The 27,712-nt window shown below is 30.7% G+C and overlaps 2 protein-coding genes across 4 annotated transcripts in view; both read left to right on the top strand.

The window, feature by feature from the left end:
- Nucleotides 1-17,896, top strand: part of Prp16 (ATP-dependent RNA helicase l(1)G0007) — a 160,337-nt gene extending 142,441 nt beyond the window's left edge. For all 3 annotated transcript variants that reach the window (XM_088233086.1, XM_088233087.1, XM_088233088.1), the window contains 8 exons: nucleotides 7,693-7,843; nucleotides 9,093-9,190; nucleotides 11,274-11,501; nucleotides 12,607-12,778; nucleotides 13,038-13,179; nucleotides 13,284-13,444; nucleotides 14,777-15,017; nucleotides 16,854-17,896. In XM_088233086.1, coding sequence (XP_088089212.1) covers nucleotides 7,693-7,843; nucleotides 9,093-9,190; nucleotides 11,274-11,501; nucleotides 12,607-12,778; nucleotides 13,038-13,179; nucleotides 13,284-13,444; nucleotides 14,777-15,017; nucleotides 16,854-17,040 — 1,380 coding nt within the window. In that variant the 3' untranslated portion in view covers nucleotides 17,041-17,896. The remainder of the gene's footprint in view (nucleotides 1-7,692; nucleotides 7,844-9,092; nucleotides 9,191-11,273; nucleotides 11,502-12,606; nucleotides 12,779-13,037; nucleotides 13,180-13,283; nucleotides 13,445-14,776; nucleotides 15,018-16,853) is intronic.
- Nucleotides 17,897-19,267: 1,371 nt separating this feature from the next.
- On the top strand, nucleotides 19,268-26,476 carry Rab10 (RAS oncogene family member Rab10). The gene is made up of 4 exons (XM_088233098.1): nucleotides 19,268-19,464; nucleotides 21,827-22,026; nucleotides 22,688-22,777; nucleotides 23,470-26,476. The coding sequence occupies exons 1-4, from the start codon at nucleotides 19,338-19,340 to the stop codon at nucleotides 23,665-23,667; spliced, it is 615 nt and encodes a 204-aa protein (XP_088089224.1). The 5' UTR covers nucleotides 19,268-19,337; the 3' UTR covers nucleotides 23,668-26,476.
- Nucleotides 26,477-27,712: the final 1,236 nt, after the last annotated feature.

The raw sequence follows: 27,712 nt of genomic DNA, 5'->3' as shown, positions 1-27,712 counted from the left end.
GTGGTAAAGCATTGACGATGTTAGGATTCGTTCTGCGTACTGCCAGGGATTTCAAAAATACCCGCGTACTGAGAACTCTTTACAACTCCTTGGTGCGAAGAAGACTCGAGAGAGGCTCGTAAAGACTTCCAATAATGGTCGGTCCAATAATGCTGCGTATTAATCGTCAGTTATTGTTTATCCTTTTGCAAGTATTCAATAAGAATAATGCGTTTCGCATCTTAAAAAACAGTCCCCATCCCCTTCCCGGATGATCGGGTTGTCTTTGCCTTCTTCGGTGGGCGTTAGTCGCGTTTTTTCCACTGCTTGGACTGTTCCTTTATCTTACGTTTCATCAACAGTGACGTATCGATGAAAAAAATCCTTTAGATCATGTTTTATCTTGCCCAAAAGCTTCTCCGAATCTGTCATGGGAATTGACACGTCCCATAGAGCTGAAACATAGTTTATTTTCAAAGTATATAAGCTATTGTAAAATTCGAAATGAATCTTAATTTGAACTGCGTGCTGAAGTCATTAAATCGTATTTTATTACTTGTACTTCTTTTTTCGGTTAACTAAAATTTTTAATTTGAATTGATAATTCATGGCTCAATTCAGGATTATGTTTTGTAAAGTTGAATATAAGATTTACAACTGCCGCATACCAGCTTCATTATTAATTTGTGAAAACGTAGCGTCGCGTCGCGTCGCTCCGGCAATATAAGGACCAAAATAAACTTTTATCAACAGGTTATTTTTAGATCTCAGGTAGATTACTAGGGTCTGGACTAGAGATGGGCGTTTCGGTTATTTAAAAGGAGTAGCAATAACAGTTACTGTTTCATAAATTAAACGGTTCCTATACGCCAGTTGCATAAAAAATGTTCAGTTTAATAAACTTTAAAGTTAAATCATTGTTGCGTTTTTGTCAAATTGTGCAAAATGAGTTGTTTTATTCGACTTTTTCGTGCGAAATCTTTTGTCCGTTTTGATAAAAACGCGACAATTATTTAACTTTAAACTTTAGTTGACTTTTTTTGATCCAAGTGACCCTAAATCATTAATCATTCCCTTTTTGCACCTAATGGTGCATAGGGCACTGCATTGGTACACCAATCGCAGCACATCTCGATCAATTCTGTTACATGAAGGTAAGTACCTACCTTCAGGTACCAGTCCAGAGACTATGAAATATTCTAGTGTGAAAACACCCTTTTAAATAAATATTTCATATCAACCATGTCAGAAATCGAACCTGAGACCTCTTGCATGGTAGGCAAACGCGTTGACCATTACACCACGAGGCCGAGAGCAGCGTGACCAAAAATCTAGTGCAAGGAACTGCTGGAACAGTTTCACAAAAATTTATTAAACGCTTACTTGTTACAAGCCACGCTGCTCTAAACTGTTATTTAAGAAACAGTTTCACGTTTCTTGACTTATTTTTCGTCCTTTTTATGTGGATAAAAACAGTTTATTTCAAAATCCTTGCTGGTTTTTTTTACAGTAATATATTTAAAACGATTTCAGTTTTTTCCAAAAAATAACTGTCTTACATTTTTGGAAAAATGACTATTTTAAAATAACCGCTTCATTTTTTTTTACCACTTCTAGTCTGGACTTCGATTACAAAGGGGTGGTAATATAAATATCAACGTTTGTCCATATATGTACTTACTACGTGCGTACTTTCCCATTTCCGCTCCCTAGATTTATCGTATGGCGTCCGCATTCCGTAGGTCTCACTTCAGACATAAACGAACGAAGACGACGAACTGTCAGCAGTGAATCGACAAAACCCGATGTTTATAAAGTAGACAAACGTAGTTGAGGCTCTCGTGGGCATTTGCAGCATATCGATACATTAATTTACAAATTCGCTAACCCCATTATGCTGACATTATAGAGCCGATAAATAACTACAAAACTTAGGGCCTTACTTGTAAACCAGGGCCTCGATTATAATGGGAAAATAAAATGTGTCTTAAATTTTGTCTACAATCTAAAGTTGAGTTTTCCGCGTGAAAAATATAAAATGTTTACATTTTTTTTTTATCTGAACATGTCCAATTACCGGTTACCAACGAAGATACTTTGAGTTTTCATACAAATATACACACTTTCGTACATAAATATCGATATTCGTTTATACCGTCTCAGTATATACCGATGAAGATAGCCGTTTATAATCGCGGCCCTGGTAAAAAAATTACGCCGAGGCATTGTGATAGATAAGAATGATGTAATAAAAATTCTTAGTTATTAACGTCGCATAAAGTTATATCCGGTATTGAGCTGGGATAGCGACCATAGAAACTTATTCCCCGTTTATACCAACGTAGTATAACACTGGGAAAAGCCTGCGATCTGTCATCTGTCACAATGTTCAGTAGGAAAATGGATTGATTGCATTTATCTCGAAATCAAACAATTTAATTTATTTTACAGAACATTCAGATAAATTTCATTTGTCATTTGTTTTGAAAATGATTCTCGTTGTATTTTGCAGTATTTATGCATAAAATATTTGTCATATTACATATTTAAATTGATTCAATGAAAATATATGCGTTTAAACATTTATGGCATATTTCGTTTCGGCGTGTAGTTTTTTTTATTATTTTTATGGCTAGTGTCAATTTTTGCGTGGTGTTATATCTATAAATCTTCTGACTTCAATTATTTATATTGAATGTTCTCTTTCAAAAGTCCACGACATCCAGAAAATATAGTTTATTTACAGTTTGTTATTTTAGAATAAAATCTAAATCTCAATCACCACAACAATTAAATTTAACATTAATAAATAAATATCATTATCGTTTGTGATTGACTTTAATTTTGTAAGTTACGCTTGACATTTGATTAGTTCGTTTTGTTTTGTTACTTATACTAACACGAATAACGTATTAGTGTTTGTAACTGCACATCCACACTAGGGTGGGCCGATATTTTTTTTTCCGAATTTTAAAATAATAGGGGTCTAAAAAGTTGGCTTTTTGATTACTCGGAATGCAAAAAATATCCAAAAAAATATTTGATGCTACTTTTGGCCCTCAACCAGAGCTTGAAGTTTTTGAAAAAGTCAATTTTTTGCGCTAAACCGGCTGTCATTTCGTATTTACGTAAGAAAATCATTCCAATAAAATTTTATAATGGGCTTTAAACCTTATTATATAAGCATATATAGTGCAGGCAATTGGTAAAATAAACCAAAGTAGGGAACAAAATGCCGAACACTCCTCTAATGGAACGGAAGGCCTGTTGACTACTGGCAAATTCTGAGAAGTTCCTGATTGGCCCACATTAAAATATCCCTCCTGATCCCAACAGTTTAGATAAATTTAAAGAAATTTGATTGCAGAAAAATCCACTGAAATATAAACCTTGTATATTATAAGCAAGGTAAATAATAAAGCAACTCCCTTATAAAAAATATTTTTAAAATTAAAAAGCAAATAAGGGCATGAGTTGTACTTTGTTTTGTAATAAATGAGTTTCATTGTTTTAATGAGTCATCGTTTTCGTCAATATTAGCTAGGCGCTCAATGGAATCAGTCAATCCGCGGAGTGTAAACTTTTTGCATTTCGTTAGTTTTAAAACGTGTTCGAATTTTTAATGTGATTAAATTATAACTTTACCAACAAAAAAATAATTTTATCAATATAAATAATTGACAAAATATTCAGACAGTTATAAACTTCAAACCTCGGTTGAGAGCCAAAAGTAGTAAGGAATATTTTTTTAAATTCATTTTTACGTTTAATCATTGCATCCAAAATGCAACTTTTTAGACCCCTTTTCACTTTGATGTCTAAAAAAATAAAATAATTCATACATCATCCATCGGCCCACTCTAATGCACACGTAGCTTGTTCATAAATGTACACGAAATGTGGCATGGGCAAACATAAACAATGGAATAAGCTTGGTATACTTATAATTGTATTACCTTCATGTAACAGAAAATGATCAAAATACGCTGTGGTCGGTGTATCAAAGCAGTGCCTTATGCATCCAATCGGGTTTCGGTCCCATGGCTAGTGTTGTGGACTCATGTTTCAGAGATCCGAGGTTCGAACCCCACTTAACCCCAACATGATCCCATTTTCTAATGACGAGTTATTTACAACTCGTTCAAAATGGCCAGAAAATAGTAATATTTATGTAAATCAAATAGACGCAAATATTTCTTAAAATATGTTTTAATAATCATTAGGTACATAAAGGGAAGGATAGGGGTTATTTTAATAAATTCCTATAGCAAGGAGCGTTTTATTATGGGTTAATCATACTTTTTTTTATATAAACTTATACAAACCACTTTTAAAATGTTTTTGATATTTAAAGAAAAGGTATCAATCATCTTGAAATTATCGTCATATTTCATATTACTCTCTCGAATTTAAAAATTTTACGTCCTACGTCCAATATTTGTTTCGTTTTTTTTTAGTTAAAAATCTTTATTTTTTACCCTGTATTTTTTTTAATGGGGTAACTTTGGCTTCAATTTGAATTATAATAATTCATAAATTCATACATAGACATGCCCCGAGCCCTCAAAAATTATCACACTCAACTTATGCTCAAACGCTCAGTCATGCCCAATGCGTATTTAGTCGTTCTTCTATCGACAGCTAGGCTTGACGTTTAAAAACGTTTAAAAAAAACAAAAATATATTCTTGCGTCACGAAAACGCGTTAAAACCTTTCGGATAAACATTGTAAAAAGGATTGTGTAACTTTTCATTGGTTCATGGGTGATTAACGAAGTTTAAAACAATTAATATTCAAATAAATAAATAAAAAATTGTAAACGTCAAACTACGCCTAGCGGCGCAATTGCGAAGCTCTTCTTAGTTACAGTGATGCACTGATAGGAATATTTTTTTTAAATATAATAAACGTGAGCTAATATTATCTTTTAGTTCCTAAAAATCCAGTGAAAATAAAATAATGGGTATGGCCTGTGCGTGGGTATACTAAATCTAAAATACATTATGAAATCTATGGTGTAGATGCATTTATAAATACATTAAAACAGCATACAAAATAATAATTGTAAGTTGCATTCCGTTTTTATTTTTTTAATATGAGTAAGTGGAAAATATATGTAGAGGAAAAATTATTAAATTTAAGTTAGATAATTTAATTAAGAATAAATCCGAAAGCAAATAAAAAGTTTACCTGGAAAAGAAAACATTTGCATTTATATTTTTGACCCAGTTTATAAATTAATTATTAGAAAAAGAGGGGCTTAAATGATCATTTTCCGTTGTGTCTTTATGTAGGTATCTTGGAGCATTTCGCGAAGGGATTTGAACCCGAGATCTCTTGCATGGTAGGCAAACGTGCTGACCATTACACCACGAGGCTGAAAGGAAAGAATACAAAATATTTTACTCTGCGTATGGGCATGTCTATATATTATATGTCAATGATGTTAAGTAAATAAATAATTATTCTTTTTATACACTATATACATATATTTATCGTACGTAGGTATCCTTTGTTCATTTTTTTTGTGTTATTCTAAAATTTATTAAATGATTACCATCGTGTCCATTCCGTATTTTCTTATGATAACCCCCAGAAATATCCGGTTTAAACTGCCTTTCCGCCAGTCCGGCCACCTTGGAGCGTGATCAATAAATTAGCGCCACCTTTTAACCGCCATTTTAAATATTCTTACACCTTTAAAAATATACGACTTCGTTTGTCATAAGTTTTTTATTTGCACCTGCAAATGTGGCGCTAATTCAATTATTTCGTTGTTACGACAAAGTGAAAACTGTAAATAAAGTCAACACATGCATAGTAAGTGTATTCCTGGTGAATTATTACTCCATTCCATCGTATTAATTCTCTTTAAATTTCAAATATGTATTCAAAAGAAGTCAAATTATTTACCAATAATATTCAATAATTTTAATAATATTATTGAAATGAATACCCTTTGTTTTGAAGCACTCATTAAAAAGGGGTTAAAAATAGTTTTTATTTGTATTTTAATTGTAATAATGAATAATTACAAAGTTAGTGCTTAAAATATAATAAATCTACCGATTTACCTGCGGTTTTCAGCGAAATGTAGATCTTTGCCGTGAACATATTTAAAACTCTTAATGTCGTCAATTTATTAAGTAGAAAAAAGTTAGGGGCTAATATATTTTTTTCATCGTTCACCAGAGCTGCCTGCATTCGCCGAGAATGCATATAATATATAAAATGGAAAGATTTTATTTTTTTGTGTATAAAAAAAGTTTGTTTTTGAATGTTGACAAACACCTTTCGTTTTTTATGGATCCCAATCAGATTATTACTTTAAATTCCTTAAAATTTCTACTCATTTTTTTTTAACTGGATTTTTGGGAATACTAAAATTATGTTAACTGACATTCAATACATTTCAGAAAATCGCATTCCTAAAAAAATGCACCTCTGTTGGTGAAAAGAGCTGAGTTTGACATTTGCAATCAGAATTCTATATTTGAAAATTAGTAATTTTAATGTTTTGGAATTCAAACATAAACAAGTACTTATGTACCTACTTAAATTTTAGATTTGGAAATCAATCATAAACAAGTATTTGGTTCCTAAATATCAACGAAAAGTTACACCATTTAAGAAAACCGAACCTGTTTCTTTGGTTACGTAAAAGCATTATAAAGTTTTGAGATGTAACGTTTTTACGTTTTCAAACCTTTTGGATATTTAAATTAACTTAACGGAACCTACTTTATGTAAAAAGACTATACGGTTTAATATCATCGAATATGGTTTTCATTAATGTTAAATTATCGCTTTCTTTCCAGTATTTAACTGACATCCATCTTGTTCAGGCATCTTGGCAAGTACAGCCTTTGTGTCAAATTTCATTAAACAGAAATGTAGATCATGTGAACTGCCGTCAGATGCCATTATTAGTTTAAAACATGCACAAATTGACTTCCATCCTTCATATCCTGTAACTTTCATGTTTATCATATACTTGATGGTATATATTTGAATCGGGTTATGGTCCGTAGCTAGTGTCTCGGACTCACGGATTAAAAATCCGTGGTTCGAATCCCACTCTACCCCAGCTTAATTCCCATTTTCGAACAGCGTGTTATTTAAAACTCTTTGAAAATGGCCCTCAAAAGTAAATATTTGTGTAAATTATAAGAACGCAAATATTATATTTCTTTAATAAAAAATAAATAACAAATACTAGATTTATTTAAAAACCCCTTTACTTAAATATTTTTTTGATGTGCTAGTAAAAAAGTTTGTAATATTGTTTTTATAACATTTGCTTCCTAATTTTTCTTATGAAAAATCTGATTTCAATAGCCATAAAAGTTGCGCCGTCTTGTACTTTTCATACTTGTGATTTATTTTATTTTTTTGCACTATAACAAATATGTAGTACTCACTTATTTTTTTGGTTGAATGTTATTTATTTATTAAAAACATTATACATACATTAGTTGATTATGGAGACACAGTTTATAGCGACACAACCAGGAATCATTTAGTAAACTTATGACAGGCCACTATAAATGACAGTGCAGATATAAAAATAAAATGACTAATGAAATGAAATCAATATAATATAAAGACATTAAAATAATTAGCAATAAAACGTAGGGAAACTTTAAGTGTTTAACCAATGGGTTCAACATAATATTATGGTGTGATTTAATAATGTCCCATTTCAATTTCAGGTTCTCAGCGAGAGATTGGCGGAAATCGACAATGCTCCAGCTCTCTCCATTCTCCCAATTTATTCCCAGCTACCTTCCGATCTGCAAGCTAAAATCTTCCAGAAATCTCCCGATGGCATTCGCAAATGTGTTGTAGCAACAAATATTGCAGGTATTTACAAAATTAACGTTAAACCTTATTATTGTAGTACAATAAAAACTGGAAAAATGACTTTTTCCGCCTGGACACAGGAACTATCAACTTGGAAGTCTGTAAACAATGAGGAAGCTAAGTGGTTTTTTAATATTTATTTGTTTATTAATAGACTATCAAACTAATCTATAAATTTTATGTATTGTATTTTCCTCGCTCAGATTTTTTTAAGTTTTGTCATTTTAAAATTACTCGCCCCCAAATGGCACGAGTTGTGCTAATTCAAAAGTAGGGCCCCGTCCGTCAACATAAATTAAAAGTTTTAAAAAGTTATTACCTGGAAACCAGAAACCTATCACAACACAACAATGCTGTAATTGGTTGATTCTAACGAACTTGTGGTGCAGTTCCAAGTAGTTATTTTTTATTAAAACCAATTTTATAATTTGTTTTCACTCAAAAACATCCCTGTACAATTAAATGATCTAAGTTTTACCGCCTGTAAAAAAAGATTTTTATATCCAAATGAAGATTTTAGTAATATAAACATCAATTTTTTTTTGTCTAAATTATCTGAATCAACATAGTTTCAAAAGTTTTATTAGCATTGGTATAGAAATCAGACAATGCATTTATAAATCTTTGATGCCAATCCATAAGGGCTTTTCTAACCTGACGATTGGCTGAAAACAAAATATTTGAAATTTCTTCTGTGAAGGTAAAAAGTTTTAAAAACACACATCAAATTAAAATTTTTATTTCTTAATGAACAAAATAAATTTCACATTAATACAGTGCAGAATATTCAAAACATTTTGTTTTACTTGTTATTTTATAATAGTTTACCCTAAACACGTCTTCTGCATTGACTACCGAAATGTCGGAACGAATCCAACTTACTCGGGATCTTCCAAAAATTATGATGTATAATATATAGATTATATAGTTTATTTTATGAAACAGCAGTTTATCATTTGTTTATATAATTGAATTTTTGATTTATGCTGTCTTTTATTTATTTATTAAGTAACAGAAAAATGTATAATCTACTACTTTTTTTGCAACCTATTTCTTATGATTTTATATCAATTTTATTTATGTACACTGTGCATTACTAAGTCCTTAATTCGTTTTAGTCTCTTTCAACTCTTTCGGCATATTTTTGATTAATATTTTTATTTATTTCAGTCTTACCAAGTCCTTAATTCATTTTAGTCTTTTTCAACTCTTTTGGCATATTTTTAATTAATGTTTTTATTTATTTCAGAAACGTCACTTACTGTTGATGGTATCATATTTGTGATTGATTCTGGATTTTGTAAATTAAAGGTGTACAATCCGAGAATCGGCATGGATGCTTTACAGGTATATGTTTATGATTAATCTGTTTGTTAATGATGCTGCTAATGTTTTTTCTTTTACAAAATTCTGGCTTTTTGCTGACGATAACAAGATACTTAAGCTAATTAAAAATATTGATGACTGTGTCAGACTCCAAGAAGACATAAATGCATTTCATACTTGGTGCAAAACTAATAAAGTGGAACTTAACATCGATAAATGCAAAATTATTTCATACCATAAATGTAAACATCCTTTTATTTTTGATTATAAACTTAATGGCCAAGTTCTTTCGATTGTCACCTCTATAAGAGATCTTGGAGTGATCCTAGATAATAAACTAACTTTTCTGGAACACTTTGATAATATAGTAAACAGATCCTTAAAAATTTTAGGCTTTATTAATAGAACTACGTCTGATTTCCAAAGTATGCTTACACTTAAAACACTTTATTGCTCTTTAGTTCGCCCTATTCTTGAATATGCATCTGTAATCTGGTCCCCTCATTATGCTGTTCATATCAAGCGCCTTGAATCAGTTCAACATCGTTTTATAAGAAAAATTGCATGGAAGATGGGATTGGAAAGAGGAGACTATTCATATTCTGATATGGAGAGGTTTTTAAGCATATCAAGTCTTGAAAAACGCAGATGCATTGCAGATATAATCTGCATGTATAAAATTATGAACTGTCTCATTGATGCCCCTGAAATTTTGCAAAAGATTCTTTTTAACGTTCCCACCCGTAGACTAAGAAATAATGAAATGCTTTTCCTCGGTCACTACAGGACCAATTATGGTGCACAGTCGCCTTTGCCCAGAATGATCAGGCGGGTGAACGATCATCAAGATCTTGATTATTATGGTGTAAGGATGTCTTTCTTTACAAATCAGCTAAAGAATCTGTATAGTTAGCCTATGCTTTTTACTTAATCTAAAAAATCTATCATCTGTCTTTGCTGCTTATTTCTGTTCCTTATATTTTTTTATTCCTTTGTAAAAATTTCTTTTAATTGTAATGTTTATAATGGACTTTGTCCGTAAATAAATAAATAAATAAATAAATAAATATTTACTTCACCAAATCTTTTTAATGATACACATTTTTATGAAATTTCCCAAACTATGTTTATTCTCTTTTTTTTCATAAAACTTTAACACATAGTTTTTACATCTCTCAACATTAGCAACAATTTTTACGAATACCCTTGTAATATTTTATCAGTTTTTTTTTTAGAAATAAAATATTATAAATATTTCATAACTTGTAAGAACATAACAGTAAAACACAAAAATATTGTACCCATTATAATGAGGAAGTTTAGTGGTTTTCAAAAAAGTATATTTTTGGTAGTAGACTTTAGAAGCCAAATTTAAAAATAAATCAATGATGTATCGTATTATCAGCTCTATGATTTTTTTAAGTATTGTAATTACTCTGTTAGTGACGTCACAAGTTCTAGTCTGTGAGTTCTTCTGATTGGTGAGTTGACTTCCCGGAAGCCGGAAATCTATCACAACACTCTATTCTTGGTTGATTTGAAAAAACTTGTGACGTAGCTCAAAATAGTTCATTTTTATGAAAATCGTTTTCATTAATTTTTTAATACGTTTTTGAGAAACTTCGCATTACAATTAAATGGTCTAATTTTTACCGCCTGTAAGAAAACATTTTTTCATATCCAATTTCCCGTAGTTCTGAACTTCCTTATTGTATTCTGTTACTTTAAATCTTCATAATCCATTAAAAGTTAGTTTTTTTTCTTTATTAAAAATGAAATATTTGCATTCTTATGATTTATTTACCCAAATATATAAATCTTTAGAGCCGTTTTCAACAATTTGTAAATAATTCACTATTCGAAAATGGCAAGTTGTGGTAGAGCAGGATTCGAACCTCGGACCTCTGATTCTTGACCTAGCTACGGGACCACAATCCAGTTTAGAGTGCATGTAACTGATCTCATCTCTTATCCTACCTAATATAATTGTATTTTCAACAATGTTTTGGGTACCTGTGTATCAAATATTTGCAGACAAATACTGGATTTAATGGTCAACGGATTATATCGAAGTATCTCAACAGAGATGTTTTTCTATTTCCAGATATATCCAATAAGTCAGGCTAATGCTAACCAGAGGTCTGGTCGAGCTGGTCGTACGGGTCCCGGGCAGGCATTCCGCCTCTACACCGAGCGACAGTATAAAGATGAGCTTCTGGTCACAACTGTTCCTGAAATACAGAGGACTAATCTTGCCAATACTGTGTTACTTTTGAAGAGCTTGGGCGTGAAGGATCTTCTGCAGTTTCATTTTATGGATCCTCCACCTCAGGTATTTTATTAATTTGTGGTAATTCAGATTCGTCTCTTTGTATTCTTTTTTTTTTTAAACCGTTATTCAATAAAAAAATAAACAAAAATATGTATCATTCAATCAGAATCAAAATCAGACTCTTTTGCAAGTGATTAAGAAATTAATATACTGTAAAAAAAATAATATTTAAATATAAACAATAAAAAAATGCATTACAGAATAATATAAATTAGAAACAAATATCAAATATACACAAAATAATTAGAGTAAACAATTTTACATTTATAATGGCATGATACATTATATTATCAAATTCATTATTTAGAGGAAGCATTTCTTGAGTTCACTCTTAAATCTTTGGTTCTTTATTTTTTCCTGTAATTTTTGTAGTTAATTATTGAAAAACTTTCTTCCCGTATACATATAATGATATTTGGCAGTGGCTGATTTTACCCTTTCTGTAATACAATCAGATGGCAGGCTCTCCTTGTGTACCTGAACCATATTTCTTCATAATTGTATTCTTAAATGAAATAGTAGTTTTTTTTTAGATTGTAAGAAACAAATTAAAGATTTAGATAAAAACTCTTAATCCCACTAAAACAGTGTGAGACGAAGATGGATTGGCATGGTTTAGCTCGAAGTATTATATGTTTATCGTGTTTATTAATATATTGTATACCATTATTTTATAGTTTTATGTTCATTTTGTTCAGTTTCTTTTATATATGTTTCTTCGTGTAACTGTTCCAACTGGCTTAGGCCGTATGTATAATAAATAAATAAGGTATACACAAATTTAATCGTATTAAATAAATAAGTGCTAGTGCAGTGGAACTAATTTTGTACTACTTGAAGTGAACTGAAAGGGGTTCAACACTTTAAATCTGTTTCATTTTGTTTGAGTTAAAATTTTTGGTAAACTTATTTAATGAATTGCAAATCTGTGAGTAACTTCACAAACACATATTATAAAATAATAATAAGCATTTTGTCAGACTCTCAAGTTTTAGCCTTAGTTAATGAATTATTTGGTAATCTTTTGTATCCATCAATTGAAAACATTTAATGGGACGATATGTTATAAGAATTTATTAAAATGAATATATTTATTTTTATTTAGGATACTTTACTGAATTCCATGTACCAACTTTGGATTCTCGGAGCACTGGATCACACAGGATCACTTACTCCAATGGGCAGACAAATGGCTGAGTTTCCTCTGGATCCACCACAGTGCCATATGCTGATTGCTGCTGCCAACATGGGATGCAGCTCCGACATACTTATCGTTGGTGGGTACTCACAGCCCCCGCATAATGAAAAGCATTCATAAATATATGGTCAACGGATCATAACTTTAATTATAATTGTAACGTGGCTTCAAAGACATATGGTTTTCATAGAATTTTTATTTCCAAATTTATGGACGTTAATATGTCAGATGGTTAGCTTATTAGACTCCTTCCTTAGTAAGGACACTGTAGTGAACTTTTAATATATATTTCATACCTGCACTTATTACAAGTTGATTCATTAGTGTTTTTTTTTTAGTTTCAATGCTCTCCGTGCCTTCCATATTCTATAGACCAAAGGGTCGTGAAGAGGAAGCAGATGGTGTACGTGAAAAGTTTCAAGTTCCTGAATCGGATCATTTAACATTACTCCATGTTTATAACCAGTGGAAACAGAACAAGTATTTATGTCATTATATTCCCAGCTGACAATGTTTTTTTATGAAATTTGATCTAATTAATTTAACAGATATGGATATCTTACAACATCTTTCCCTTTTTTCAGCTATTCTTCTCATTGGTGTACAGATCATTTTATTCACGCTAAAGCAATGAGAAAAGTTAGGGAAGTTAGACAACAGCTTCGTGATATTTTACAGCAGCACAAAATGCCTCTAATTTCTTGCGGAACAGATTGGGATGTCATCAGAAAGTGTATTTGCTCAGGTAAATAAAAACAACTTCTCAATAAACAACAATAACACATTTTGGACTTCAGCGTTATGCCATATTGCTCATTTGCCATTTTTTGTTTATCCTATTATTTATATTAAACTACAAACTATTTATTTGTAAATTTATCACAAATGAACTGGTTTGTAATCCTGTGGCTAGTGTGGTGGACTCACAGATCAGAGATCCTAGGTTCGAACCCCGCTCTACCACAATTTGATTCCCTCATGGCCCCAAAAATTTCAGTATTTAGATAAGAATGTAAATATTGTCTTTTTTTCCAAAAAAAAAAACATGTATTTATTTTCAGTGAATCTGTATAATACTAGTACATTTTATCATTGATATGGAGTATCCTTTGGTTAGGTTAGTCTCTAACATGACTTAGACCATGCTTCGAAAGAGATTTTTTGTGAATTGATTATTAATATTTTTATATTGATACTGAAATACAGTTATAAAGAAAACTATAACTACATATGTGTAGAAAGTCAACTAACACAATATAAGAAAAACAAATTGCAGAGATAGCCTACCAGTCTATTTCTATGAAAAAGTCTTGGTACATTGTCCTATCCTCCAAATTTCTGTTCACGTTAGGACAATAGATCCAAAGCTAGGACAAGACAGTATGGGGTTCTATCTACATGTGAACTACGCATATTTAGATGCAAATATTTTATTAGCACGCATGTAACCTACTTTTAAGGGAAATTTAATTTTGTATTTTCAATTAGTTCATCATTAACCTTTCCCTTACTGTCCTAAAAATACCCGCGCGTTACAGTGCTGTGTAGTCTCTACACATTAAAAAAGTAAGGGATTTAAAAAGGGAAAATTGGAATACTTATAGGGAATGGCTTTAATTAACCATAATTTAATTCAAAGATGATAATATTTCACATCTAACTGCTGAAAACATGAAAAAACCATTGGCTATCGCTAACGACTCGGGCGAAACATCCGCGCCAACTTCCCGAGAGCTACTAAGTAGCTAGTACTGGACTATGTGACTGGACATGTAGTGGACGTGTAACGCCATGTTTTATTGGTACTTTTTATGAAATTAGTACTTTATAATAAAATGCTTTTTTTGTGCCTAATAAGTACTTATTATTTAATAACAAATTATTTCAGTCGATACGTAAAGAAAAAAATACTGAAAATCTAAACCCAATATTTATTATATTTATAAAGATATTATAGTTATCAGACGCAATATGTACTAGCTACACATCACCGGGAGGGGGGGTTTAATCAACAGTACAACTGTATTAAAAACAAATAAACATTAACTTTTACCAAAAAAAAAACTTTATTTTACAGCTTACTTTCACCAGGCAGCTCGCCTTAAAGGTATTGGAGAATATGTAAACTGCCGAACTGGAATGCCGTGTCATCTTCACCCAACATCTGCCCTGTTTGGTTTGGGTTCAAGCCCTGACTATGTAGTTTACCACGAGCTGGTGATGACAGCCAAGGAATATATGCAATGCGTTACAGCAGTTGATGGTCACTGGCTCGCTGAACTCGGACCCATGTTCTTCTCTGTTAAAGAAACTGGACGGTTAGTGATTTATAATAGTACTTTTAAATACACAATCTATGTCTTAATTTTCTATCACCATCTCCGTAAGATTTGTGTGAAACCACTTAACCCAATGTAAACGATCTGCTACATACCGATAATCAGTGTATAAAAGTAATTTTAAACATGTTTATCACTCGGCGACTAGTTTATCGTATTGTATACATTCTAGCCATTTTAATTTATTTTAAAAAGTCGCCACCAGGGTAATTTTTTTTGATAAAATTAGAAACAAAAAGTCAGTTGAACATATTCTTTCAAAAGTGTAATTTAGCTTTAATTCAAAAGGTTATTTGATATTTATTCTCCTTTGAGCTCAATATACTTCATACAACATTTCTCCAATTTTTGATCCATCCAAAATAATAATAATTTTCGAAGTCTTTAAAATAGGCACTTGTTTGAGCGATGGTTTAATCTACTACTTTAGGTTTGTAAATAAGAAATCGTCACTGGGGGGGGGGGCTAAATCTGGAAAAAAAGGCAAATGAGGGAGTAATTTGTAGCCCAATAATTAAAATTTCGCCATAGTGTGGAAGAGCACTTTCTTTTTGGCCAAATGTAGTTGTTTTTTCTTGAAATCGACATTGAATCAGTCCAATGAGGAAGTTCAGTGGTATTTTTTATTTGGTAATAGACTATTAAGCTAATCAAAAAACTTTTAATTTTAATTTTTTTATATTGATAATGATTTTATGATTTTATGATTTTATGGTGGTATATTTATTGATTTATTTATTTTATTTTATTTATGATGCTATAATTTTTTTAAGTTTTGTATTTCTGAAATAACTCCTCTAAAAGAGGTTCTTTTACGCTTATTATCGATCAATTCTGCCCATCGGTCCATTGACGGCAAGCAAACTGGAAATCTTTCATAACTCTCTTATCATTGGTTGATTTATGTTTATTAACCAGTGACGTCGTTCAAAGTAGTTCGTTTTTATAAAGATATATTTTAAGTACATTTTCAGGAAACTTTGCTGTACAATTTAATGCTCCAATTTTTACCGTGCGCATAAAAACATTTATTGTATTAGATTTCCCGTAAAGCTGAAGTTCCTCATTAGTTGGCATAATATTTGCTGTTGATTTTTTGTATGGATTATGCCACATACATCCCAAAAACTGTCACCATGGCCTTGTTTGCCAACAGACCCACCTTGGCCTTCTTTGGCGCCGATAAGCCCGGAGAAACCCATTGTTACGACTGCTACTTGGTCTTCTGTATATTGTTGTGCATCCATTTTTCCTCCACGGTTATGGAACGGTGCATAAACTCTTTCAGATTGCAGTTGAACAGCGCCAAACAATTCTTCGAAACACGTTTGTGTGTGTGGTCAAGTGTGATCAAACATGGCACCCGTCTTGCGGACGGCTTTCTCATACCCAAGTGATCATTCAAAATCGAAACCACTGAACCATGTGATGTATATGCATAGTATCAAGCTTATCCTTGGTTTAATTTATGTTTTTTTTTTGCAAAAACCACTTTTTTCCATTTTAGCAAAAACGCTGTTGTCTGCTTTCAATGGCTGTCAAACAAAAATTAAATGACGCAGATTGCTTAAAAATTTGCAACAGTCTATCGACAGATGGCAGTTGGTGAGAGCAGTGTTGCTTTTCGATTTACAATGCGGGAAAATAAAAAAAGTCAGGGACGCAATGATCCACCTTCATATATTAGAAGAATGTATTTTAGCAATAATGTTATATTGACACTTTTTATTTTCATTCTCCTGTAAATGTGTAAACATAATGGTTCTAATTCATAAAAATGTACAAATATAAATTATTTTTTTTGTATGTTATCAGATCTGGTCGAGACAAGAGGAAGCAAGCCGCCGTACATCTTCAGGAGATGGAAATACAGATGCAAGAGGCAGAAAAACAACTTGCAGAAGAGAAGCGCATTAAAGATCAAGAATTACCATTCAAAGAAGAAATTGCTACTCCAGGCTCTTCATCACAACGCAAAACACCAGCTCGACTAGGACTTTAAACATGTATTACGAATAAATAAAACTGACTAACCTTTTCTTTCAAAGCCTTCTATATATGTTATTATATTAAGGATCGGGTTGTGGCCCTGTGGCTAGTGTCTCGGACTCACGGATCAAAGGTCTGTGGTTTGAATCGCACTCTACTCCAACTTGATTCCCATTTTCCAATAGTGATTTATTTACAACTCGTTGAAAATGTCCCTCAAAATTAAATATTTGGGTAAATCATAAGAACGCAAATATTTTCTTTATCTTTAAAAAAAAAATGTAGGGGTTTGGCTGTGTTGGTTTAGGAGTTCCTACTCCAGTTGGAGATTGATAGCTAAAACGAGGTTGGCGTTCAATGCGTATTTATTACATAGTGAATAAGATACAGCAATTCGTTATGGAGCACAAGTGTTATGGCGATGATGAGTTGAACTGACTAGCTGGACTTCATGCTGGAACTGACTGACTGACTTGCTGCACCACTGGGTTGAGCTGACTGATGTTACAATGCCCTGTGGTGCCAAATATGTCTTTGATTTTGTAACTTATAAGAATTTATTTTTTTAAATCCTGCGGTACAAACGATCATCTTGCATTTTTAAAGTCATAATGTTTATAAAAACAAAACAATCTAATTCATAATGAGTTATGCACATACTAAGTATGTATAAATCCCAAACAAAGATGGAATGCATTACCATTTGTATCAAATTATTTATTAAATACGGTTAATGTTAATCTTGTTATTTAGTATAATTTTTTAGTAAAATGTATTAGGTAAAATCATATTTAAAAAAATTAAAAGTGCACCCTTTCGCTTGTATCGATTTTTTTCTAATGCATATTAAATAAAAATAAAATTTGTAATTTTGTGTTTTCTTTCCACCAATAATCTGTTTAAATAAGATTTTACACGTGAATGTAATTATTTGTTTTTTAAATCACTAAATTTTATTACATACTACAACCATCACAACTTAATATTTATTTGTTCATCTAAATAATCTACATTTGATCGCGAGGCAGTCAGATTAACAAATCAATTTTATTTTAAATGAACATGCGATCTATGCACATTATTAGGCTCATCAAACATTGATAATGCATTTTTTTTCTGCTATATTCATGATTTTGCAGACCATAAACAATCAAAATATGAGCTTGCAGTCTTATAAGAAAAAAAGCTCATAAGGAAATTATCTAGAAGTACAAATTTAATAATCAACATTGTCTCTACACAATCTTGTATCTGCAAAACCCAAGTTATTAAAATACATTTGAAAATTACCTTCTGATTTCATTTATTTATCAAGGTATTTTTTGCTAATCAATGTCGATAAATCGAATGTGATGGTTTTTTGTGTGAATAAATCGAATGTGATGGTTTTGTGGTGAAAGCTTTAAAAATCATAGTGCTGATAATAAAATAAACAAAAAAAAATTTAACGGTCTATTAAAAAAAAAAAAAAACACTGAACTTTCTCATTGGAAAAACACAGGTGAAAGTTGCCTGAATGCTGTTAAAGTGAGTTTTCTATAAAAAGCTAACATAAGCATTGTCGACTAAATGGACTACGAAAGAATGACTAAAAAAAATAACAATGCCTATGCTGATGGACGCAGAAAATGAGATACATGGCATGACCAAATTCAACAAATACTTGAATATTTTAATATGGTCAAAAGCTAGAATAATTTGCGCGCATGCATGAGAAGATGTATGAATGTAAAAGAAGTGAGGTATGTTTGCAAAGACAGAGTAATATCCCATTATATTCTTTCTGTTTACCTATACTGTGAGATCATATTCCTCATATTGATAGTGAACATGGAATGTTTATGGTAAATACAAACTAAATAAGGTAGCATTTACGTAATTTTATTTTCTATAAATTTCTTTCGCAGAAACTATTTTATATTCGTCATTTATGTTTCAACATCACATTTACTCGTATGTTCTATTTGTGTTGATAAAAAAAATGCCATGTCAGTTATTCGATTTATTTTTTTTTTAAATTATCAAAACAGATGTTTGTTTTAGATTAGTACTATTTAACATATTCAATTTATAATAGTAACAAATGCGTATCAATTATAATAAAAAAGGACATCATAACATAAAATCATATTTCCCAATTTCAAAAAAAATAAATTGTTTTATTTATATAGGTGAGTACTGAGCATATTTTATTCCTTAAATTAGTGTGGGGAAAAATTCCAATTATATTGCAATATGGCAATACATGTTATAACGTCAAACGCGAATGTCTAGAGAGCAATTTGCGCTAAGAAAAGATAGTATTTTAAAATGGCGAAAAAAACATACGATCTTTTATTCAAATTGTTGTTAATAGGAGACTCAGGCGTTGGAAAAACTTGCATTTTATTTAGATTTTCGGATGATGCATTTACGACTACTTTTATTTCTACAATAGGTAAGTGGTCACCTTGAATTGTATAAGGGTGGGTTTCTTTCAATCAATGTTCTCCGTATTTTCAGTTGACAGTTGTCATTGAATGCCTAGTACTCCTTTTCACATATACTGTACACTCCTTCTAATTCACTACATGTTGTTTCTGTATCGTATTTATTTTGTTGTGATTTTGGAATCAATGGCTACCCTTTGTCATAAAGTGTATAGTGCATGTTTTTACTGTCCTTTGTATGATTGCCTGCTGGTGTTTTATTAACTACGCAAATCATGTTTTTTTATAAAATATTTCTTTATTTAGTCAATACGAATCTTATTAATGGATTGAATTGTTTTACAAAATCTGCTTCACAAACAGTGACAACAATTTTCAAAACGAATATTTCGTTGGTGATCTGGCATTATATCTTATTTATTCGTATTCTTCTTAACAGCAATGAATTCGTTATAAAGCCATATACGCTGCTCCATTGTGTGAAGTGCTTCAAAATAAAAATATTCAATAAATACTTCACAACATCAGAAAGTAATCATTTGAACTGTGATTTACTTGAAATGAGTTTAGATTCATGTAAAATATCTTTTTTGGATAGTCTATATTGCCCTCGGAGTAATGATTCCCTTCCGCTTATAAAAAAACCCTTTCACTCTTTTGCATAGAACAATAGCATTTCAAATTTTTGATTTAACAACAAATGTGTAACGGACAGTTTCGGTTTGCGCCTGCAATTCTCGACCTGAGTACCTACGGCCCGTTGTATTGCTGTTAACTGTTGCTAACTTTGTGATTGATAATCATAGAACAGTTTTTGTTCGTATGTGCGACTATAAATAAGCAGGTGGTGTATTATTACTCTTGAGATATTGTCAGATCACTATCTATTTGTCTTTGGTCTTAGTGAATATTTTTTTTATTGTTAATATAACTCATTATTCTGTTCATTGTTTAATGTGAATACTTTTACCATATGTTATTTTCAAAATATTTTTTACAGTGGAAAGTATTGATTTTAAAGTTCAAACTTTTAAAGTTTTTTTAAATAAGTAAATAAGTGTATAATTTAATTGCTACCATAACTTGAATGCTTCTTCAACTTAACTATCCCGATGACTTTTTAGAATTCCTCATTTTTATGTCAATTATTAATACCCTATCTAATAACACATATTTATTTACAATATTTGAGTTTGTCCAAATGTTTGTAGACAAATCGATTAAATATATATCCTAAGCCAATTATAACACTTTTATATAGAAACAATGTACAAGAAACTGACCAAAAATAACATAAACCCATATAGCGACGACAAACAAGGGCATTAAAATCAAATCAATCAGAATACGATCAAGTCCATCAAATACTTGAAGATGGACATGTCAAGAGTAGAAATAATCGGCGTGTGTGCATGAGATGTATGAATGCGAGGCCTGTATGCAAAGACAGAGTGATGTGGCGTTCTATCCTCTCTGCCTACCCCTACGGAAAACGGTGGGATGATTTGTTTGTATAATGTTCATTTTTCATAGTATTGTGTTACATTCATAACTTCTAGAATCAAGATTTATTCATAACTACTAGAATCAATCACTTAAGACCATTTCCAAAAGACATGCTAGATGGATTGGTCATATAGTGTGTCACGGGGGTCTCCTACATGAGGTAAAAGAGGGGATATCTGATGGGACAAACTACAGAGGGTGCCCTCGCCAAGAAAACCTCGAGGATTGATGCAAAGATATGAACTGCAGGTCATATGTAGTCCTAGAGAGGGCCGCACAGACAGACCTGAGTGGCAGAGAAGATACAGAGCTTTGCATCAAACCAATCCAGAGAGAGAATCACCCTCTACTATTAATGAAACAATTAGTTATTGTGATATATGTTTATTAAAGCGTGTTTGGTTTACATTATAATATAATATTGATTTCTACAAGTTACATGCTACGTCAACCAATAACCTGCCGAATAGCTCTGAATTTTATGGTATTGGTGGAGCAACAAATCAGCGCTCATGAAATTAATTTGACGCGCAACTCAACACCCCCCAACATTGCTATGACCTCATGATCACATTTATGAAACAATAATTGCCCTGATTAAGTCTTACTCAAAAAGTTTATCCCATTTGACTAAAATATAAAACATAGATAACTTTATTATCTGTTACTTCCTCTGGTGTCATAAATTTAATAATACCATAATATAAAATGTTCATAATTTTGTTATCTAGAGACATAAGCATGTTAAATAACATATATTTATTCATACGATCATCGCTAAATTTACTACAATTAAAATATTTACCTGGCTAAGAACATGATTAACTTTGTGTTTTGTATAAATATTCTGATTTTTATTAACAGGAATAGATTTTAAGATAAAGACCATTGAACTTCGGGGTAAGAAAATAAAGTTACAAATTTGGGACACAGCCGGACAAGAGAGATTCCATACAATCACAACATCATACTATCGAGGTGCGATGGGGATCATGCTGGTTTACGATATAACAGATGAAAAAAGCTTTGAAAATATAGTCAAATGGCTACGAAATATAGATGAGGTGTGTATATTTTATCATCATTGTTTCCTTTCCGCACCTAACGGTGTATAGGGCACTGCATTGGTACACCAATCGCAACGTATCTTGATTATTTTTGTTACATGAAGGTGAGATGATCAGTCTTACGCTTCAGGTACCAGTCCAGGGACTATGAAATATTCTAGTGTGAAAACACCCTTTTAAATAAATATTTCATATCAACCATGTCGGGAATCGAACCCGAGACAACTTGTATGGCAGGCTAACGCGCTGACTATTACACCACGAGGCCGTATATTTTATAGCTACATTAATATTTTCACAAGTTTGCTAGTGAAAGTTCTTAGTGAAAAAGTTAATTCTAATTTATTGTGGAAATACATAAATTAAATTTATGTGTGCCCTACTTCAAGATTCAAAATAAAATAAATAATAATACAAGATGAGTGGTACTTAAGTATACAAATTTGTAATAACCAGTGACCCAAATAAACCGGTAATAATACCCGAAAAAAAACTTTTTTTGAGATTTTCCATTTCCTCCCTAGTCCATTTAGACCTATTTCACAATTTTTCAACAGACATGAGTCATTAGACAAGTTTAATTTTATTTGCAAAATTTTTCAAATGTCTAAAAAATAAATAAACCAAATAATAATTATGATTTCTAATTTGTGTTTAGCATGCAAACGAAGATGTAGAAAGAATGATCTTGGGAAACAAATGTGACATGGAAGACAAAAGGGTAGTCAGTAAAGCAAGGGGTGAAGCAGTAAGTATTTATTTGTTACTGATTTTGAAATCCAAATCTACCAAACACTAAAATTACATATTTTACATTACTCTCTGGGTTTATTCACCGAATACACATGAATATGAAATATGTTTCATCCAGTTCATATTATAGTGGTTAGCATTTTTGGCAACCATGCAATTCATTTATAAATTCTGAGCATGTAAGCTTGTCTCTTTATTGGAAAAGAACAGTCTTAATTATCATTATTATTTTCAAATCTAATAATATAAATAAATCGTTATAAATGTACTTGCATGTAATGTATTAAATAAATAAAAGAAAAATTATATAGTTATTTTAAAAACCAGCTAGGGTGGTTTGTATAAACATATTATAAGGTCAAGTAATATGTTATGTCTCTTCTGGTTAGTATAGACATCGTATGCTAATTAATATTGATTAAAATTTCTCAGATTATCATTATGATTATCCCGATGGATTTACATAAAATTAGTAAATGTACAAACTTATTATTTTTTACCTTTTCTAACCTTTAATGATCCTGTTTCCCAAGGCTGATCATATTAATTTCATTAATATTTTGCTAAAAATTATCAAAGATTCAAACATCCTAATGAATAGTTAAGATTTTTTGTATATTATGTAAGAGTTTTATTGGTTCATAGTTCATTATTATTCTGTCTGAATATGCGTTGTTTCAATTCCAGATAAGTCAAGAATACGGAATAGCATTTATGGAAACTTCTGCCAAAACTGACACAAATATCAACCAATCGTTCTGTCAGTTAGCGGAGGCCATTTTGGAGAAAACAGCGGGACGTGAAGCTGGAGACACACAGGACAAGTTACTGGTACAAGGAGGTGCAGCACGGAACACTTCTGGTGCCAGAGCTTGCTGTTCTTAGATCATATTCTAGACTTAGCTAACTTTATACATTTCTCATTTTATTTAAGTTTTGCTACATAGTTAATAGATGCTTAAGGAGTTGCCAAATATGAACTCTGGAATAGATCCCTTATGATTCATTTTCCCGAAAGTATATTTTTTTAATCAAGCTATAGTAATTCAGTCAGAAATAGATAATTTCTATTCAGGTATTTAGTTTTATGTAGTTAACTGCTTCCTTCTGTCACACAATCATACCAGTCAGTCATATCATCATCAGAATTTTTACATGCGTTCTTATTTTCAATTTAAGAGACTGAATTTTCTTTTCTAATTTTATAAATTGACCCGATCCAATATATGTAATGACAGTGTAGATGAAGCAATATAATATACAGCTTAACTGGTAACATGTTAATATTTATAACCTTATTATTAGACACAATATTTTAGGTATAGTCTTACTACTTACTACATCATATTCTATTTTTACAGCCAAACTCATCTTTACTGTTTTAATCAAATGTACACTTTACGATAATTCTTTTAATCATCATAAACATACCTTAACACTTGATTGGTGTCAATGTTCTTAAAATAATTTTGTTTTTAATATTGTCAACTTTCCGTCTGGCAATAATTCTGAGATATATGTATCTTTGTCTTACGTTTGGATGGTGTTATGTCAGTCCGTCAACCCACATTTTTATTTAAATTTTCTCCAACAAATTTTTTGCTTTTAAGACCTGGCAATATTATTTATTCGTTTAAGGCTTATATGATAATTTTATAATTACTTGTCCTGAAAATTCCATGTAAGATTGTAAGCCAATATTTAAATGGTCTCGTTGAATTAAATTGCTTTTACAATATACATTACAATACAATATTATACTTCAATTTGGTTTGTGATTGGAATTTTACTTTTTCTAATTTAGTGAATAAATTTTCTTCCTTTTTTGTATCCTAAACATAATGTCTGATCAAGGTCTTGTGGGTTGATTGGTCAATTACAAGCTTACCATTTGGATGCAAAATGTTGTGCTCCAATATATTTTAATTTTGTTGTATTTATTTTTAAATGCTTGCATTGTTTATATGGAATATTACGACAAGAAATGTATCTGATAGATTTATAAGTTGACATTTATTGAATTGCAACATCAAAAATTTTGTATCCTGATATTTTTTAAATGTAAAAGCTAGTCTAGAATAGCACAAATAAAATAAAATTTACTATTAAAAACTGAACATTAATCTGAGATCTGAGATTTCCTCGTCAAAATATATAATTATTTTTCTTTATTCGTTACTATTATTTAATTTAAAAAATTATAATCTAATTCGGACTCGGAACACATTGATCATTTAAAAAGCAATATCTCCAGAAAAAAATGGTGATAAAACATATCGTAACCAAAGCATGTACTTTATCAATATTTTAATACTTACTAACTTTTTTTACAATATTTCTTATGTCTAAAATATGGTTTACATTTAACCGAAACATTATATTTCCCATTTTGTAACCTAAATAATTTAGTTGTGTACAAGGAGACATTTCAAACTAGTTTTTCTCAGAGTATAAAGATTTACAAATTGTAAGAAATAATTTTTTCTCAGTCCATACATGTCAGTGTTTGGGAAAAAACTAAATGAATGTTTTGTTAAACTATTATGAAAATTACTATTTGATAAATATGAACATTTATATTTATTAAAACTGTGTAGCCCTTGTGAATTAAAACTGTTAATCAATTATAAAATTAATGTATTTGCAATGTTTTTAAACATTTGCTCCTTTTTAAATGAGTTTGTTAATGTATTAATTTTTGAAAACTCCCTGTTAAATCTAACAAATTTGTTTTTTTTTTGTTTATAAGTTTACTTTTTTCCCTTCTTTTTTTGAACATAATATTATGTATTTTGAAAGGTATATCCAAATGGATTTCAATAATATTTTCATGAAAAAACAATAATAATGGTTGCATATTATCTCATTCAATTCATATTAAAGTTAATGTAAAATAAAACCTTAATAAGTAGTTTGTAATAAAATATATCTTTATAATCTTTGAAAACAAATGATGTGTGCTTATATGAAATCTTATCTCATTTAAATTAGCTCATTTATTTTTTCTTTGAAATATTAATTGAAATATACATAATATGACAAATATGTACTTTTTTCTGTTTGTTACATTTTCTGTGTGTGAATAAAGTTAGAAGTGAAATATTGTTACCATTAAATATCATAAGATGAAGAAATGTTTTTGGGTTTAAGGTCAAACTGCACTATGGCGTCGCTGCACTTCAGCGGCGCTGCGCCTCAAATTTTTTTATGGAGTACCGCGCAGTTTAGCGCAGCTGTAGTAAGGTTTTTTCATCCAAAACCATAAAAATAATATTTCGTGTTGCTGCGATGTGCTACATAGTGCCACTCTAGTACTCTTTGACCTTCGGTGTTGATACTCATTTTTTAAGCCAATGTGACGATTTGGCTTAAAAAATGAGTCTTATATGACGTGTGTCAGTATATCACAATTAAGGAGTTTCAAAATTGAACCATTACTTTGGGGTTATTAAACACAGCCTGGTTATGTATGTTGGATCTAAAAGGTTGTTAACACTTTAATGATTGTGCAAAATGTAATTAGATAATGTTTTGTCTATATGCCTTTAATAATTTTAACTCATGAGGTTGCAAGGCTACACAATAGCGTGAGAATATTGTATTATATTATTTGCTATTAAGAACATCCTTTTGTAATTTCATAATTTGTAATTGAGTTGGTAACATTTACATAAACATAATATTATTCTGAAAAGTTATTTTTATTCCTTTTTCAAACTGCTTGGTACAAAGGATGCCCGATGTCTCTTTGGTTATCTAAAACTAATTATACGTAACATTACAAAATTAGTAAAATGGAAAATATACAATACTATTTTGGAGTTTATTAAGATAAAGTCAATTGGGAGATCTACAACCCGTAAATTGTCGCTGAGAATATAATGGTCTCTTCACTATGATGTTGAGGATAATAGTGATCTGATTTAGGATGAGAACTTATTTCTTATCAAGATTCAAATTCATCGGCAAAACTAATATTACTATTATTCACGTTGTTATATTAAAAAAACAATTATGACAAAGTAACATAAGGGAGGGTCCAAGTCTTGTATGGAAACCCCAATGCACAGCGCAGGTTTAAACTGTGAGATCCAGACTACCCTTCTTGCCTTATATGCAAATGTAAAAGCACTACAATTAGTAATATGAATCATAAACATGTTATTTAAGTTCCTGAAAATGTTAAAAAAGGTAAGCTGTTGACAGAAATTTCAATGTGTAACATTTGCGATTCTGCCTATATTTGGACGTCTGTATTTAAAAAAAATATTTTATGTGTTGATTTCACGAAGTAAATCTGTAGCATGTATTAACAAAATTAATGAGGAAGTTAAGTGCTATGGGAAATTGGGTATAAAAATATTTTGTGTATTTTATTACGAAAATTTCACTTCACAAGTTACCAGTAATAATAACAACTATTCTTTTGACCAATTTGTTCTTTTGGTGGCTGGAAGATATTGCTTTTAGCAACAAGTCCTCCAAAGTACTTATTCTTTGTACTTGAAGTTTAAATAAAAACTATAAAAAGAGCCAAAACCTTTACTGATGTAGGTTAGAATCCTCCAAATTATTTCACCCACTGCAAAATATAAAACTAATAATTTCAGTTTGTGTACTTCTTTTTACTATCAAAAATATTTTAAGTATGTTCAAATTTTTACTGACATGCTATAGGATTTAACCCTCAAAATATATATTTTTTTTTTCTTTTGTTTATTTTTCAAAAATATTTACACAATAGTCTTAAAATTAAAGTCCTGCTGAATTTTAAGCATACAACTCGTCAGTAGGTCCTTATATTATATTGCTTCAATTTTTCATACTTAACCTACATTAATCAAAACTTTATTTGAAAAACATTGCATATTATACCATATTTTATTACATTATTTAAGATTAAAAACTATCATTAATACAAAAAACTTTT

This window comes from Micrasema longulum, unplaced genomic scaffold (genome assembly GCF_059751315.1).
Source record: "Micrasema longulum isolate JH-2025_06_02 unplaced genomic scaffold, ASM5975131v1 h1tg001055l, whole genome shotgun sequence".
NCBI classification, from domain to species: Eukaryota; Metazoa; Arthropoda; class Insecta; order Trichoptera; family Brachycentridae; genus Micrasema; species Micrasema longulum.
This window is presented reverse-complemented; position numbering and strand designations above follow the sequence as displayed.